Source organism: Scyliorhinus canicula, chromosome 10 (assembly GCF_902713615.1).
Source record: "Scyliorhinus canicula chromosome 10, sScyCan1.1, whole genome shotgun sequence".
Lineage (NCBI taxonomy): Eukaryota > Metazoa > Chordata > Chondrichthyes > Carcharhiniformes > Scyliorhinidae > Scyliorhinus > Scyliorhinus canicula.
In genome coordinates, this window is record NC_052155.1 from 71,511,161 (window position 1) to 71,530,115 (window position 18,955).

Consider the following 18,955-nt stretch of genomic DNA (forward strand, 5'->3'; position numbering starts at 1 on the left):
TAAGTTAGAATGTCTATAGTTTTGACTTTGGGAAAAGGTGAGGTGGAGCAGGGGACAAAGTCATTGTTATAATCCGAGTGAGAGAGAGTGGAGTCCATCACTCAATTTCCACCTTTGCTCTTTTATTACTTCTTTTCTCTTTTCCCCTCCAAGACCTCTGTCTTATTGTTATACTTCCTTTCACTTCTCCACTCTCAATTGTTCTTTTTTAATAGCTTATTGTCACAAGTAGGCTTCAATGAAGTTACCGTGAAAAGCCCCTAGTCGCCACATTCCGGCGCCTGTTCGGGAAGGCCGGTACGGTATTGAACCCGCGTTGCTGGCCTTGTTCTCGTTACAAGCCAGCTGTTTAGTCCACTCTGCTAAACCAGCCCCTACCATTCCGATTCCCTATTCCAGCCCTTCAGTACTCCTCAACCTCCCGGCTCTCGTATCAGCATCCCTGGATTGACTCCCTCTTAGATAAACCTACAATTTCCCCTGTAACCTGGCATCCTCTGAAGGGAAGTTGACACTGACGCATTACAAACAGTGAACCCAATTTCCCCGTTCCAGTCTTTCATCGGAATCCCTGCCCAAGGCACTCACTTGGGAGCTAATCTTGCAAGCCTCTTTCCTACCCCACCCACTGTTGACCGTGTGGACTGTGTCACCACCTCTCTATGCATCCCATTCCAGAATGCATGTTCACTCGTCTGTGAACCTATTGTGGATGGTTGCATCATTCCCTTAATGGTAATCTGGTTAAGAAATGATGTCACCACTATCCGTAGCTTGACCCTCCACCCACTGCTGTAAAGTCATGGTGCAATGTATCATCAAATTTCACCTTTGCCTGATTCCCTTCTCTGGTAGTTTCTCCTTCTCACCTTGTCCACCCTTTTCACCTCATTCAAATTAATCATTCTCCATCGCCATACCAAATCAGCTTCACTGATATCTTTCCTCACTCTCTTCACCAAACAACTTCTCGTCCTCAGTGATTTTAACCTCCATCTCTATTCAGTATGCTCTCTCTCTCTCTCTCTCTCCTCTGGAGCTCACTGTCCTCTGATTCTCCCTAAACCACTCCATCCATATAAAGTCCCCAAACCATATTCATGGCCATCCCTTTCCCTTGCCATTCCATGTTATGGTGCTAGCCCCATTGTATCAAAGATAAGGCCATTCTGATCATTGCCTTGTGTCACTCACTACTCACTTACATGTCCCCAACCCGAATCCTTATTTATCCGACCCTAAACAAAATTATTCCCCCCTCAATTTATTTCCAACTGTGTTTTCAAAATCCCAACTATCCAGTCTTTGAGCCCCCCCCCCCACTGTTCACCACAATGTTTCTGTAGTCAATTATTTGCTCAATCACTTCCTCCTCTCCTTTTAATATCCTAGTCCCCAATGAAATCATTACCCTGTCTCGGTCTGGCTAGTACAGCCCTCATTGCCTCTCCCTTAGTCCAAGGGACATAGAATTGAAGGGAAATGATGGACAACTGGTTTTGCCGTCACATCAAGCTAGAGTACATAATGCACTATTGGGTTCTATGTTTGTCTACTAAAAATGCTCCCCATTCCTGATCTTCCAGGATTGCAAAGGGGCTGGTTTAGCTCATTGGGCTAAATCACTGGCTTTTAAAGCAGACCAAGCAGGCCAGCAGCACAGTTTCGATTCCCGTACCAGCCTCCCCGGACAGGCGCCGGAATGTGGCGACTAGGGGCTGTTCGCAGTAGCTTCATTGAAGCCTACTCGTGACAATAAGCGATTTTCATTTTCATTTTCATTTTCAAACACAAACTTGGCTTCTTTGCTCTACTGCAAACTTGGTCATTTTTTAATTTCCCTCTCCTGTCTCCTACACCCTGAACCCAAAACAATAAGTTTGCAAAGCTACGGATCTTTTTGTCATTAAAATTGAGAACATCCAATCATTTTCCTCTGCCATGTCCCTCCCTTCTTCAAGTCAATCATCCTAGCCCTGACCTTGATCTCTCCTAACCCAAAATCATTTTGTCCATGAGACTCCAGCTCTCACTAAGTTGCTGACCTTCTTATCCTCCTGATCCCCACGTTAGTTGATATTGTTTACCGATCTCTCTCTTTGGGTATTGAACTCCTCCTTTAAATCCATCGGTATCAGCCCTCTCAAAAAACCAACACTTGACCCCCACCATTCTTGCAAATTACTGCTCATCTCCAATCTCTCTTTCCCTTCCAAATTCTTTGAAATTGTTGTTATCTCCCAAAACTCCATGAGTTTAATGTCGTCTTCCCCAGAACTCCATATGTTTAATGTCATCTTCCCCAGAACTCCAATGGGTCAAATGGCCTCTTAAAATGTAGGGTTTTGATGCTCTTGAGTGTTGTTAGAGCTACAAATCATCCTGGAAAGTGGAGAGTATTCCATCACATCCCTCATTTGTGCCGCAAACGGTGGCGTGAGCAATGAGGGGGGGGTTTCTGATAATCCAGGTTTTTTGCCCAAGATTGACCTTATGCCATGAGATTTCATTGGGCCCCGAGTCAGTGTTGAGGACTCTCAGGCAGCACTCTCCCAGACTGTATCATTGCTGGAGCAGGAGGTACCCAAGTACGGTGATGATGTCTGAAACATTATCTGTAAGGTATGATTCAATGAGCATGACTATGTCATACTGTTGCTTGACTAGTCTGTGGAACAGCCCTCCTATTTTTGCCACAAGTCCCCAGATGTCAGGGTCAACAGGGCTGGGTAAGCCATTCTTATTTTTGGTGCCTCGGTCGATGCCGGGTGGTCTGTTAGGTTTCTTTCCATTCATTCATTGAAATACTGTCTGAATGTGTTTCAGAATTCGAGCTCTGGGAACTGCAGCCGTAAACATGTGCACAGTGGCAACTGGTGGTGCAGACGCTTACTATGAGATGGGTATCCACTGCTGGGATATGGCAGCAGCCGCACTCATTGTTACTGAGGCTGGCGGTGTCGTGCTGGATATATCAGGTAGTTTTGAGTCATGGATCCACTGTTTTACAAATAAAATGAATTTTCTGGCATATTTTCAGCACATGGATTTTCTGGTAAAACAAACTCGTATGAATGGATTCAAACATTACTTTCAGATTTAACACAATTGTAGACCAAATTAAAGGAGCAATGCACACATTTTTAGAATTGAGATAACATATGCTTTGCGCATCATCTAATACTACCCGCCGCCCTGCTTCCCATGGCCAAAAGTACTTTCAGTTCGCTGTTTCCAAACAGAGACTGGGGAAGGATTCACTGGGGATTGGGGAGAAACTCACTGTGGAACGTAATGCCAGTTTATCCATTAATTAATATGGGAAGATTTAATTCACGCAACATTATTTTGTTTAGTCGCAACTTTAAAGAACACATCTAGGATTTAAGTTAGGAACTACTGTATTCCTAAGTGCTTTGAAATGCTGTCCTTAATAATGGCTTGTTCCCCTCTTTCAGAACGCTGCCATCAGTCCCTTCACTTAAGTATCGTTACCCTCGCTGTCTATTGCACTGCTTCCCATCTCCCCTTTCTTCTTTGAACTATAGTCTCCTAAATCTGTGCTTATCTTTCCTGCAACTCAAAATCGCAGAATATTACAGCACAGGAGACCATTTGGCCCATTATGCCTGTGCTGGATGGCTCGACTACCCCCGTTCTTTTTTCATAACCCAATCTTCCTTTACTAGTAGTTATTCAATTTCCTAATGAACGTAATCCCAGTTTGGAATTCTACTATCAAGTTTCGGACTCTCCCAAAGTACTAATATTTTGCCTCTGCCTTAACCAGAGTCACAAATGACATGTCTGTAACTGTATAACCAGAATGCCTTCTTCCTTCCAATCTGCCTGCAGCCTATAGCATGGTCGACTAGGCCAATCTCGAATGTGGAGAAGGTGTGGAGCTGGGTCAGAGGGGTTGATTCCCAATGGGTCAGAATGGAGTAGAGATTGTGTCGGGGGTCGGGATTGGAGGCGCTAGCAACAGCGCCGCTCCCGATGGCCCCGGGAAATACTTTGGGAGTCGGGTAATAATAGCTTCATTGAGAATTTGGAGGCAGTTTCGCCAACACTTCGGGTTGGGGGCAGGGTCAAGGGAAATGCCGATTTGGGGGAACCACAGATTTAAGACCGGGAAGCGGGATGGAAATTTTCGGAAATGGGAGAAGGAGATTAAAACACTAAAAGATTTGTTTCTTGGGGGTCGGTTTTTAGGATTGAAGGAGCTGAGAGCGAAGTATGGGCTGGAGCAGGGGGATATGTTTAGATACGTGCAGTTTTGAGATTTTTCCAGGAAGGAGATACAGAGCTTCCCGGTGGAGCCAGCCTCCACATTGCTGGAGGAGGTGCTGACAACAGGGGGACTGGAGAAGGGGGTAGTGTCGGTGGTTTTTGGGGCTATTTTGCAAGAGAGAAGGCACCACTGGAAGGCATCAAAGCAAAGTGGGAGGAAGAGTTGGGAGAGGGTATGGAGGAGGTGTTCTGGTGTGAGGTGCTCCGGAGAGTGAACGCCTCCACCTCTTGCATGAGGCTGGGGCTGATGCAGCTGAAGGTGGTATATAGAGCACACCTCACGAGGACGAGAATGAGCCAGCTCTTTGAGGGTGTAGAAGATGTGTGTGAACGTTCCGGGGTGGGGGGGTTAGGGGGCGCAAATCACGTTCATATGTTTTGGTCCTGTCCAAAGCTCGAGGATTACTGGAAGGAGGTTTTTTGGGTAATCTCTAAAGTGGTGCACGTGAAACTGGACCTGGGCCCTCAAGTGCCCATATTCGGGGTGTCGGACAAGCCGGTGTTGGAAATGGGTGCGGAGATGTTGTAGCCTTCGCCTCATTGATCACCTGAAGGTGCATCCTGTTGGGATGGAGAGCAACCTCGCCACCCTGTGCCCTGGCGTGGCAGGGGAACCTGCTGGAATTCTTGACTCTTGAGAAGGTTAAGTTTGAACTGAGGGGAAGGATGGAGGGGTTCTACAATATATGGCCATTATTCATTATGCACTTTCAAGAATTGGATAACATCGAACATTAGTGGGAGTGGGGGGGCGGAGGGGGTTGGCAGAGTTGGGGACTGTATGTGTTAATGGTGACGATGGGTGATTCCTGATTCTTTTTTGTTATTCGTTTATGTTAACGTGCGGGCAGTTGTTTGGGGGTTGGTTGGAGGATGTGATGGGGATTGACATTATATTTGTTACTGCTTATTGTTTATTGTTGGTGGGTGCAAATTTGGGAGCAAATGTGAAAAAGGAGAATAAAAATATTTTTTTAAAAACTAGGCCAATCTCATTCGTCCATTGTCCAGTGGGGCTTTTGTTGTGTTATCATAATGATGTAACACTTCCAGCTTATTTACTGTACAAAACTCATAAGATATTGGGTAAACACACTGTAGATTAATTTATTAAGACTAAACACATGAGAACAGTTGTACATAGGTATAAAGCTTGAAGGCAACAGAGCTGTGTGTATGTAATCTGCTCAAAGCTAAAGTGAAACAAAGACTGGATAAGTTGACACATTTCGCTTATAGTGATGAAATGCTGGTGTTCCTTAAAAGCATATTCTAGAACAGCTACTTGGTATATGATCATACACAAAGCATCTCTAAAAATGGATTTCCTCCTCTCCCCACATTATTACTTTTGTAATTCTCCCATTAACTGGCTTTGGGCACCTGCTGCTCTTCATCTACATGTTGCTCTTTGATGACATCATGATGGCATCCAGCTTTGCCCTTCTTTTTCAATCCCACCCTGTTCTTGTGTTGCCGGCAGGATCCTCCAACCACCAGTTTTAGATATGTTGTCATGTCCCACAATTAAACAGTGATAAACTGAAGTTACCATCTGCGGCTCCCACCACAAATTCAGTACCCTTGCTCCTATTATATTCTCCTTCCTGGCCACTGTTACAAACTAAACCAGCATCTGTGTCTTAATCAAACTAGACTGAGTTTCTAAATCCATGTCCTCTTGGTGATTCAAAATGATGAAAAATTCACTATGCCTTTGTCACCTTCATTGTTGTCTTTTCCAATGCTCTACTCGACAGTCACCAATCCACTGCCCTGTGTGAGTTTCATGTCATCCAAAACTTTGCTGCCCACATATAATCCACACCAAGTCTTGCTCACCATTGCCCCTGTCCTCATTGACTTCGTCTAAGGCCTCCCAGTGCCTCAAACTTAAAATTCTCATCCTTATGTTTTGATCCCTTCATGGAGTCACCCCCATATTCCTCTTTTAATGTTCTTCAGTTCAACACCTCCCCTCTCCTGAATTCTCCATTCTGACTTGTCTGTTGTGAAACCCCCTTCATTCCTTTGCCCTATAGTTGATGGTCATGGTTTTAGTTGCATAGGTTCCATACTCTTAATATCCATGCCTAAACCTCCATTCCTATCTTCAGCTCCGTAATTAAGACCCTTTTTAAACTCCTCTCCGAGCGAGATTTTAAGTCACTACTAACATCTTAACGTCTCAACAGATACATTTCTGACCATGCCTCTGATGCGCCTTGAGATGCTTTCTTTTTGTTTCAATGTGGTATATAATGACAAGATGTTGCTCGTGTAATACATTCAACAAAATATAAAATTGCAAGCACATCAACAATATTGATTATCTGACAGGGGCACACACGTTGCCTGTAGCACTAAGTTAAAGCTAATGTCAACATGTTATTTGCATTCATATGTTTTGCATGTCTTTAAAGGTGATTTTGTGTCAACCTATAAAACAAAAGTCCTAGTAAATGTAAGATGAGAATACACTGTTAATAATGATATCCCTCCTTTTGTCATTGACACCTTCATTTCTTCCCATTAGGTGGACCATTCGATATGATGTCCCGTAGAGTGATTGCTGCAGGAAGCAGAGCCATTGCAGAGAGAATAGCTCAAGAAGTGCAGACAATCCCCTATCAGAGGGATGATCAATAATAATGAGAAAATGTATTTCTCAATACAATTTTTAAACATGTTTTACTCCAGTTTAAATAGATTTTAAATTTTCATTTGCAAACATATTAGGAATATCTCTTGAACTCATCAGGCGAACTGGTCAGGTCAATTGCAGTAGCCAATGTATATGGTGCTCTATTGTGTTGATAGTGCCATCATTTTCGTCAATATTTTATAATAAAATAATTTTCTGCTTCTGCGGGGTCTGATCAGAAACTGATGGATTGAAGCGTTGCAGCCAGAATTTGAATCATTGCTACCGTAGTCTAGTCGCACGTTCTTGCTAACTGTATGTTGTGATATATAAACACATGTCCTGTAATTGTTTTGGTATTGAATGGAAATGAATGCATAAATTGAATGCAAGAAATATTATATTATGAGGTTAAGAGTTTCTGCAGTGGGTATAATCTGCTTTCCTGGCTTAATTTAGACTAAAATTGCAGCCAATTTGAGAACTGTTTTTCTTCTCCAGTTTCTGCTCGATTTGCTATTGGCAACCCCAAATTTTATCACCAATCAGCAAAATTGGACAGTATTTCAGAATACAATTTAGAAAAAAATAATTTGCTTTAGAAAGTATTCCTTCAGATATTTAAGAGTGGTAACTTTGTGGTTTGATTAATACAACTGAATTGGGTTTATCATTTTAATCAGAATGCTTAGTCTACAAGTGTAACCCAAGTGTAAAATGCTGAAAATGACTTTCTGAAAACATATAATTTGCTATTTATTTTGCTGTAGACAGTTTCTCAAAAAATCAAGAGCTTTAAAAAGTTGCTTGCGTAACGTGTGAACATTGAGTCAGATAAAAAGGCTCTGATTTATCCAATCTGTACCAACAATTGTATTTTGTGAATCACCAAATATGCATTCTCCAACCCATCCTAAACTAAGAGAGCCCACGGGCGAGGTGAAAAACCAGATTTAAAAACCCAGTCCAGTTTAGCAGGGAGAGGGTACAGAGGAATTAAAACTAGTCAAGACTGTGGTAATGGCATAGTCGTATTGTCGCTGGACTAGTAATCCAGAGACCTAATGTACTCTGGGGTCCCAGGTCCAAATCCCGTCACTGTAGATGGTGAAATTTGAATTCAATAAAAATCTGGAATTAAAAGTCTAAATGATGACCATGAAACCCATCTGGTTCACTAATGTCCTTTAGGGAAAGAAATCTGCCATCCTTACCTGGTCTGGCAAGTAATGTGGTTGACTGTTAACTGCCCCTCAAGGGCAATTAGGATGGACAATAAATGCTGGCACAGCCTGCAATGCCCATGTCCCATGACCGAGTATAAGAAAACACTCCGGTCCTGAACTTCTGTAAACAGATTCAGCTCTTGTGTGAAGAATAAAGCCTATTTACTACCTTGTGCCCAAAAGATATGGCTTATTCTTTTTGGAGCTTCTTCAAAAACCTACAAACACAAATAGTAGAAATTGACAAGAGTGAATAATTCACCATGGGGCACGGCCAATTTTGAGGGCATGACAGGTTGCTTGTGTGATGTTTTTTAAATTACTTCAGAAGATCTTGGAAACAAAATTTACACTTGGGAGTGCCACGATCTTTCGTGCATTACACTAATTTTGGGTGAATTATGTTGGGAAACCCAATGCAACCAAGTGGAAACTCTACCTCTCTATATATAAGTGGAGCTGGTTGGTACAAGTGTAAAATCATTTATTGCAATTGTAGAGCACATGGATTTGCTTGCTATTTTACTCTGATAATAAGATGTATTTTTGAAACTCATGAGAACCGTGAATTTGTTTACGCTGATTTCTCCTTTGTTCCAACTACATCTGTTTGCAAAGGAGAGCTAGGTTCTGACTGGAGATAAGAATTAGCCCTACTCATTGAGCTCACAGTCTGATTCCTGAAATGATCTTTTGCCTTTCTTCAACCTAACTCATGCTCAGTACTCTGCCTGAACCAGTTTGATAGTTTTAACAATGTCACCTACTTTTTATTTGTGAGGCTCAGTAGTCCAAACATAATTGAGTGCAATTATTTGCATACACTTCAACCTCCATAGGTAACATGAAAGGTGCTTCAAGCCCTCGTTTGAGAATTATTAGCCAGTTGAACGTTAATCTGTTAAAAAGCAGATAGCAGTATAATATGATGCACCAAACCGCATTAGCAGACTAGGCCCCCATTTTAAGAAGGCTTTGACATTGCTGGAAGACATGGTTATCTTTTTAGGTCTAAGAGAGATTTTAACTAAACCAAATGATAATTCCAACATTTGTAGCTAAAACCATATTTCATCACCACCAGCCAGGCATTTGATGAAGTTAGGCCGCTTTTTTTCTGAAGCAATATTAAACCGTTATGCCTGTGTGCACAATACTAAGGAATCTGATATTTTATGTTGGAATGAAATTATTTGTGGTGTGATGTTATGTTTCAATTCGGTCAGGTGTTATAAAAATGAGAATTTTAGCAAAGGGCTTCTATTTATGTTACCAGGATAGACTGCTGCTATTACTTTATTAGCCTGGAAGACCGAGAGTAGTTCAGGGTTATAAAGACAATACAGCAATAAATACCAACAACATCTCTTTTATATTAGACATAATATGACAGCCTTGCTTCTATAGAGGTAAAGGACTGCATTTTCCTCCTGCCGTGTCCGTTTTCTAGGTCATTAAGTATTTGAAACAGGCGTTTGTTGGGATTCCCATGATGAAATGGAAATCTGCTCAGAGTGGCCATGAGCGAAATTGAGGCACTAAATTAGTCTGCCTCATGAGAGGTGGGAACCACATTAAATTGCAGACAAACTCCAAAGACTATGTCGAATCTCACTGAAGACCTTGCCAGCTAAGTGCTGAGGGAAGATGCACAGCAGGAGAGGAAGCCTGTCACCATACCTGGAACTACTGCCAGACTTCATCTGACTTTGAATAGGGGAGGAAGAAGAGGGAGTAAATAGGCCTGGATTCCAGACTCTACCTTTTACAGGTGTATTTGTAAGCAGCAGGTGGGATCAGAGAGGATTTTACTGGGTATTCAGAAATTAAGGGTTAATCTCCAGGCAAGCAGCCTGGGACAAAAAGCATTGTGTATTTTAAATTTTGTTTAGATACTTGGTTACCAGTTACAAAATTAATTGAAGTGAAGAATAAGGCTAATAGTCAAGAATCGTTCAGTTGAGAAAGGGCGGGATCTTCCGGTCCCGCCGATGGTGTACACCAGTCACGGGTTTCCTGGTGGCATGGGATGGAATAAATGGGGAATCCCATTGTCAGCCAACAGCGGGTCGCCTCCCAACACTGAGAAACATACGGCGGAGAGCCCAGAGAATCTCCCCTGAAGAATCTATGTGCCATGGGAATGATGGGGGGGGGGGGGGCGGCATCTTCAATGACCAATGACATGAATGTGGGGTGAGATGGATGGAGGCAGGAAGTCATGCGATGAAATCTTCAAGAATATGTCCAAGCAGTGTTGGCAGCTCGGGATGGGATAGTGAGGTGGCACCCTTTTCTCTGTTTCTATCATATCCAACATATTAGGGTTCAATTCAGCATTACATGATCTTTGCTTGGATAGTGAACCGTTCCACCGTTCTCCCTGTATCTGCGTGGGTTTCCTCCCACATGTCCTGAAAGACTAGATAGGTGCTGTTAGATAATTTGGACATTCTGAATTCTCCCTCTGTGTACCCGAACAGACACTGGAATGTGGCGACGAGGGGATTTTTACAGTAACTTAATGTAAGCCTACTTGTGACAATAAAGATTATTATTAACAGGTGTATGTTCCTACTGGACCTTCAATCAGACAAGTGAGATGAACTTTATTGGAACATGTTAGTTCAATTTTGCATCAAGTCAATTAGGTTATGTCTGTCAATATAAATATTATTAACTTATTGTTAAAATCCAACTCAAGGGCATCATGGATGAATACCTATGTACCCCTGATGAATTATGCTAATGACTGCATGTTTCACCCCAGACTTTAGGAACTGTAAGAATTTAATTTATATAGCACCTTCACTATAGAACGTTCCAAACTTTCACACGAGTGAAAGTTTGACTCTGAACAAAACCTTGGTCAAAGTAGGTGGTTTTAAACAATATCTTCAAAGAGGAGAGTGGTTTCAGGAGGGAATTCCAAAGTCTTAGTTCGATAGCTGATAGCATGACCATTGGTGGAAAGAAGGAAATTGGGGAAAAAAAGCCAGAATTGGAGAAATGTAGAGTTCTTGGAGAGTTGTAGGGCTGGAGAGGGTCACGAGATCAGCGGTGTGAAATTATAGAAAGATAAGTATTTTTAATTCAAGGTGTTATTGAACCAGGAGATGATGTAGATCAGCTACATTGTGCATAGAACATATGTAAATTAAGAGAATGTAAATCTCAATAAGTGTAAACATAATGTGCAACTTTTCAATCTTTTTATAATCTATTGTAAATTAAATTTTTTTTGCATCTGGATTGTTCAGTGCGTGCGTGAATTTATTTAATTTTATAATCTATAATGTTTAATTTATAAAATTGTTGGGAGTGGGACGAAATGAGAATGGGTTCTTAAGAGGGGGGGCTTTAATTCCTAAAATGGGTCAGTTGGAAAGTTAAAATAACTTTATTTTGCATTGTGCCCACAGCCTATCTCCAAAACTACCCATTTCTTTGTACCTCCATTAAATCTGGTTGCTCACTGAAGTCAGGAGCTTTAGTGCAGACAGACATGTCCTTATTGTAGCAATTAACATTCCTTAGAGAAACCATGAGGTATGTTAAATTCAATTTAGCAAAATTTCTAGCATATGTTTTGGATTGCTTAAGAAAATGACAAATTAAACTGAAGTGAGATTGAACACTCTAGGGTGGGCATTTAAACTCTCCTAGGGCAAGAAATCCTGGCACTGCCAGTGAAGACCACGTCCCATGAATTAATACATTCATTAAAAAGTTGTCATCTCCTCATAAGTTCATTTCTTACAATTGGAATCTTAAACTTTCTGCAGGCAAAGAATTCTTGTTGGACAACTTTTACTGAACATGAATAAGATCAAGATGAGAGGTGCAGTGGGTGCGTCTAACAGAACATCGCTGTCCCTGCCACCAGTGCCTGCTCATTATCACTTGAGTTGTGAATAACCAGGTGAAAAGCCAACCATCTAAACCCCCAAAGCCTAAGGGCGGAATTCTCCGCTCCCCACGCTGGGAGGGAGAATCGTGGGAGGGCCGGGCGACTCGCGACACGCCCCCCCTGGCACCCCCCGCGATTCTCCCAACCCCCCCCAACTCGGAAGAATCACCACTCGCCGTTTCACACGGTGACCGGCGATTCTCCGGCCCGCATGGGCCTAGCGGCCTGCCGTTCCCAACCGGTTCATGACGGCGGCAACCACACCTGGTCGCTGCCGTCGTGAACATGGCGCCAAATGCTGGTTTGAAGCTTGTGGGGGGCGGAGAAGGGAGTGAGCACCACGGCCGTGCTCGGGAGGGGACTGGCCCGCGATCGGTGCCCACCGATTGTCAGGCCGGCATCTCAAAGCGACGCACTCTTTCCCCTCCGCCGCCCCGCAAGATCAAGCCACAACGTCTTACGGGGCAGCGGAGGGGGAAGATGGCAACCGCGCATGCGCGGGTTGGAGCCGTCATGACGTCAGCCGCGTATGCGCGGGTTGGAGCCGGCCAACCTGCGCATGCGCGGATGATGTCACATAGGCGCCGCCATCGCGTCATTCTTGGCGCGCCGCCTTGACGCAAGCGTCAAGGCCCGGCGGCCGAGATTTACGGAGCGCCGCTCCTAGCCCCCCCGGGTGGGGGTGAATTAGGTGCGAGGAGCGGCCTTCGAGACCGTCGTAAAACTCGGCCGAGTTCACGACGGCCTTCCCGATTTATCGCGGGAGCAGAGAATTTCTCCCTAAGTATTTCCACTGGCATGGGTATACATCCTGTAAAGGAATGACATGGTTTGAGAAATCACCCAGCAACCTTTTCTGTAAAAAAGGGATATAATTCAGTCACAGCAAAATATCAACCTTGACAATCAGCATACTCCATCTTAGTCATTGATGAAGGTAGCACATGTCTCAGATGTTTGAAATTCTGTCACTATTTATCTGGCAGCTCTCAGTCTTTCCATCTTTGACTGACCAGAACACGGATATTAACATTTATCTCTTGGGCCGCTTCCTCTGCATCTGTTAGCATGGCTACATGTAGCAGCCCAGGTCCTGACCTTGTGTTTTGTGCTCTCTTCTCCAAGGGGTGAGAAAGAAAAAAATAAGAGTGAGTGAATGAACGCTAATGTGGTACATTTGCTGAGACAGATGCATCACACTGCATAAGGGTTGGGGTGAGTGTCAACGACAAATGATAAATGGGAAAGCGAAAGCTATATGCTGTTCCAAGTTGAGTGGACATGTGGAGTAATATAATGGAGTATACTTGCATGACAGAGTGGGGAGGGGATGTGCTTAAACCCCAAGATGTTGGTGTCAGCAAACATGCTCGCTTTTCCTAACCTGTGAAAGTAATATACTGCTTCCTGCACTGCATCCAAGATTGGGACACAACATCCCAACTGCTCAGCTATCTCTAACAATGCCTTGTTGGTGAGAGCCACAGATTTCTTTCTCCCCTTCAGAAAAGTATGTCCCCTCTTTCTGAGTTTATCCTGCAGTAGTTCCTGGGAAGCATCATTAAGTCTGAGTGCTTCCCTTCCTATATGTGCAATATCCATTGTAAGCAACTCTAATTTCGATTAGTATATTGACCTTTTGGAGTTGAGATTGCATCATGCAGGTGTTCACCATGCCCCCTTCAAACCTTGGAAACATCAAACCTAGAAGTCAAAATGTTTGCTTAAGTTCTTGAATCGACTATTGGGTTCCCCCCATGCAATTCCATTACTCTGCCTGCCGTCTACACATTGTCAGCCACAGTTTAAGAACTCTTAATTTTCTTGATATTTGGGAGAAAAAAATCATTATTGATTAATACGAATTGCTTTGAGACTGTACTATATAAGTGGAAGTCTTTAATTTTCTGGTGCAGGTATCAAAATAAAGCGTTATACTTTTTCAATTGTTCACCTGCTCGATCGTGAGATTCCTGTAATGATTTGCTTCAGAAGAGCCTCTAGCTTTTATCAGATGGATATGCTCACCTAAACTCTGGCTGTGCTTGTAATATCTACACTATGATTTTGTTACTAATAAGATTTGTCTGCATTTTCTACGTATGGCACTTTATTGTAAATATGAGGTTTGTTAACCACTCTCCAATTCTCTTAAACTTTGTGCCTCTGGCCCTTTGGCGAGTCAGCACGTTCAATTGACAACATTCCCACCCTGTTAGTGACTCAACAGATGAATGCCTGGTATTTAAAAATAAATAGGTAAGCACCACGCCTTTGCTCATCTTCACTTTAGGTTAGTGTGGCTGAGAATAATTTATGGATCTACATATGAAAATCTACAAATGTCACTTTACAATTCGCATTTATATTTTGTGTTAGGGTTGGATGACATACACGTCCTTTCACCTTTTTGTTTTGAATCCATTCTAGACTGATTGAGAAAATCTCATTTCTCTGGAAGGGTAGAACAGTGGGCATGCCTGTTACATGGGCTGCATGTGAACTGTAGCCTGGGTCTATTGAAAGTTGTGGCTATTAACTGATCTTGACCTTTAACTTAGAAATTTCATAGAGTAGTCCTTGTTTAATGTTGCCCTGTTTAACATTGTTTCGTTTTAAGGGTCTGTAAGATCTCGCATCAAGAGAATTTGTTTGAATGTGGTTTCCTGTGTGACCCAATTGGTGTTGTTTTGGAGCAGTCCTCCCATTCCACCCCTGACCTCTGAACTGTGGTCTTTCCTTGTTCCCCAACCTCTGAGCTACAGCCTTTCCCCACTTCCTAATTTTCGAACTGCAGCTTCCTCCTGCTCCAAGTTATGCCATCTTCCACCTCCTCAACCGACATGACTATTAAAACTGCTCCTGTTTCGCTGCACTTCTCCAGAGTCCTTACTTTGAGTGAGGGCTCAGGAGAAGCAAACAGCCAGCAGGAGCATTTAAAATAAAACATGGATTGTAGTAGCTCCAAGTCTGCACTTCTGCACCATCGGGACTCGCACTTTCACAATGTTGGAGCTCCAGCTTCAGGTCAGATCTGGATCTTGACCGGGATGTAAGTCCAAGAGAAGAAAGTGGTGGGAGGGAGAGTCAGAAATTGCAAGGTTCAGTGAGAGAGTGGGTCAGGGAGGGGGCAAGAGGCTGCAACTTGGCAGGTCGCAAAGTGGGGAAGCAGTCATAACTTGGAGGGTTAGAGGGTGAGGAGAGGCTGCAACTTCAGGGTTGGGGAAGGGGAGGATCTGAAGCGACCAGGAGGATCAGGGAGTGGGATGTTCAGGAAGCAGGATCAGCAGTGAGAAGGAGGTACTCCAAGTAGAAAGTTATATTGTGAATAAGTGTAAAAATAACTGTCATTTACCAATGTAGGGATTTAGCAATGTAAAATATTGTACGAGGGTAAAATGCTTTAATTTTTTTTCTCATAATGAAACTCCAATAGAATCTAACTAGTTTTAACATGATTCCTGTGAAATCAATGTTTCATTTAAAGTCATGATTTTCAGGAGAGCAACTTTAAGTGAGGTCTTACTGTACTAATGAGGCTAACCACCAGTCCCATCCACAAAATTTAATCTGAAAAAATATAGGTGCAAATAGAAGAAAGTTACCAGATTTTGGAGGCTGAATATGATGTATTGTGTATTGTGAACAGCTCTGCAGTATAATAATTAACAAACTGACGTAAAAATATTTAAATTGATTTTTAAACATCAAGAGGTATGACTATGAGATTAACCTTCTAAAGCAGAACAAAAACTTCCAACATATAAAAATATAACATCTGTAGTGAATTATAATGAGAATTACTTTACTAAGACAAATAAATAGGAAGTGTGCAAAATCACTCAAGCAATGGGTCTGAAATCTGAGCTCTAATTACCTGCCAGCTGTATGATTTGTATATAAGCAGGACACAAATGAATACTGATTGTAAATTTGGCATAGGGGATTTGAGCTAAAGAAAAGGACAAAGTGAATTGTTGGCAAGGGCTTCATTAGGAGAGCATGGGGTGCAGGATTATGTCTATAGGGTTGTTGCCCCATCTCCAACGTAAATAAAAGCATGGTGAGGCTTTGCACTGGCAGTGCAGCCTTATAACATCTGTCCTTATTTGGAAAATTAATTTCATTGTCATTTACTGCAATACAGACAAATAGCTTTTTTAAAAAATCATACCTCTAAAAATTGCATGATAAACTAAAATATTAAATTTCCCACTTTCTTTAAAAATGTGTGCAGAAACTTATAAGGGCTGTGACTGAGTTCTGTCACATTCCCCTTGCTTCCTTTTTTCAGATGGATTATAGATTTCTGAAAAATATATCTCAGGAGCCAATCACTGCACTGACATTGCCCTTATGTTTAAACACATTTGAATAGGGCACCTTTGCAGGGTCTGCTCCAGAAGCGGAGGTTCCTTCATTGCAGATCACTGTCACACACACTCAAGCCCAGCTGTCTGCCAAGTCCCACTCTTCTCTCTCATACATTAAACTGATATCTGATCCAAACTGGCCATTCCATTCTTTTTCGCAAGGTAATGAAATGGGGATTTTTCTTATACCTAGAGGACAGTGTGGTTCTGAATCTCATTGCCGGAGAAGGTGCAAGAGGCCAAAATCCTTTTCGTATTTAATAGAAACATCTGGCTGAGCACTTGAAGGGCCATAAGCTACAGGGCTATGGACCAAGAGCTGCAAGGTGGTATTAGACTGCATAGCTCTTTCTTGGCTGCCATGGACACGATGGACTAAATAGCCTCCTTCCACACCACAAAGCCTTCCATGTTTCTACGAAATATCTGACTGTGAGCAATACTGTTTAAACATAACTGAGTAGTGATAGCTAGAACAAATAAAAGTAAATGCAATTTTAAAAAGACTGATCTTGATATAAAGCATTTTCACAGTATGTTGCTGGCACAGACACGATGGGCTGAATGGCCTCTTCCTGCATCTATGTGGATAAAGCTACTTCTCATTAAACATCTGACTGATGGAAGCAAATGATCCTTAATTCTTGTTGGAAACAGTTTGTTGATTGTCGAGCTTCAGTTCATTCAATATTTTCTGTTAAAAATAAACCAGATAACATAGGTCACTTTCACATCATGAAACTGTGTCAATTGCTGTTCGATACAGTAAATGACTTAAATGAAAGGTTTGCCTCTGAACAAAACATCCTCCTCTGATACACAAGAACTCAAATGAAATATTTTCCAGCATCACCTAGGCAGGATCAATTTAAGCTCGGAATTCCATGGCAAAAGACTTACTTAACTGCAACTAAATTCAATGGAATTCTCAAAATGGTGGCCAATTATTACAAGTTATTTTAATTTTAGTTTCATCTCCAGTTGTCTAGTTTATTTCTGCCTTTTCCAAAACCCTAGTTTTTAACTCATTTGATTTGATTCAGTGAATTTTGTGTTACTGAATTAACGTTTAAATTGGTAAATTTTAATGTGTTCAGGAACAGTCAGTAATTTCATTTATGTTTGATATCTCAGTTAGCCACTAGGAGAATAAAGCCACAAGATTCCATCATTTTAAACAAATTAAATAAACTTTACTACACAAAGTCAGGCAAGCAAAATACTAGGAAAGCTATGGTTGAACACACCAGACGGTCTGATCTGCCATTTAATGTGCAACGGCAGATCCCACGGATTTCTCAGCAATCCACGATGTGACCACTAAGTCGCCACAACTAAATCACAATATTTTGGTAAAACTCTTGTCTCCAAAGGGAGGAATTTCAACTCTTCATTTTCGAAGAGCTCACCTCTCTGAATTTGCTCCAAAGCTGATCTGACTCAGACTGCCTCAATGACTGCTCACCTCTCGATGGTTCAATCTCTTCTCCCGAGACTGTATTGCATCGGATTCAGAAAGCTGCGCTCCCACCTCTAATTATCACACTTCCAACTCTTTCACAGAATGCTAACTTTACTAAGCTGGTGCTGCACCAGGTTTCTCCGAACTCCAGTGTCTTAGCTGCACTGAGCTATAAATGGCCCTCAGAGCTTCTCTGAGCCCCAACTGCCTAGTATGAAACCAGTGACCTTCCGCCACCTTCTCAGTTCCCAAGACTTTTCTAAGCCCTAGCTGCCTGGAGCCTGTTAAAAGGTCCAAGGGGCTTCTCTGAGCTGCAAACCACACAATGTCAAAACAGCAGCCAACTCCCTCTAACCAGAAAACACACAAATAAATTGAAACCAGAGACTATTCTGAAACTTTATCCATCTCTATAATAACGTACCCTTTAGGGTTCATGGAATTCTTCTCAACTAATTTAGCTTTAGCTTCCAGAACATTTCTCTGGACTCCACGACTTTGCAAGCAGTGTAGACATTGCATCTCCAGTTCTTCAGCTAAGTAAGCCTTTCCAGCTGTCAACCCCTTAAGTCAACATGGCCCAACCCTTTCAGTATAATAGACTCCAACCTTCTTTAGTTACATTTATCCCATTTTCTACAGAAACTTTAATCTTCCCAGAACCAATGTCTACTTAAAATATTAACATGAACTAGAGATTCACATCAAATGGAAGAATGGAATTAAACAAAGTATTTTGTTCAGCCTCTCTTCATGGAATTCCTACAGTGCGGAAGGAAATAATTTGTCCCATCGAGTCTGCACCGACCCTCTGAAAAGAGAGTTCCACCCAAGATTGCCCACCCTATTCCAATAACCCCATAACGTAACCTACACATTTTTTCTGGACACTATGGGGCAGTTTAGCATGGCCAATCCACCTAACCTGCACATCTTTGGAATGTAGGAGGAAACCGGAGCACCCGGAGGAAACCCACGCAGACACGGGAGAATGTGCAAACTTCAGACAGACAGTGACCCAAGGCTGGAACGGAACCCGGGTCCCTG

General features: G+C 42.4%; 2 protein-coding genes across 6 annotated transcripts in view; one reads left to right on the forward strand and one right to left on the reverse strand.

The window, feature by feature from the left end:
- impa1 (inositol monophosphatase 1) overlaps positions 1–11,415 on the forward strand; it is a 44,382-nt gene extending 32,967 nt beyond the window's left edge. For all 3 annotated transcript variants that reach the window (XM_038809157.1, XM_038809158.1, XM_038809156.1), the window contains exons 8-9: positions 2,827–2,978; positions 6,830–11,415. In XM_038809157.1, the coding sequence (XP_038665085.1) occupies positions 2,827–2,978; positions 6,830–6,942 (265 nt within the window). In that variant the 3' untranslated portion in view covers positions 6,943–11,415. The remainder of the gene's footprint in view (positions 1–2,826; positions 2,979–6,829) is intronic.
- Positions 11,416–15,626: 4,211 nt separating this feature from the next.
- Positions 15,627–18,955, reverse strand: part of si:dkey-181m9.8 (E3 ubiquitin-protein ligase RNF31) — a 104,004-nt gene continuing 100,675 nt past the window's right edge. For all 3 annotated transcript variants that reach the window (XM_038809166.1, XM_038809165.1, XM_038809164.1), the window contains one exon: positions 15,627–17,140. In XM_038809166.1, coding sequence (XP_038665094.1) covers positions 17,084–17,140 — 57 coding nt within the window. In that variant the 3' untranslated portion in view covers positions 15,627–17,083. The remainder of the gene's footprint in view (positions 17,141–18,955) is intronic.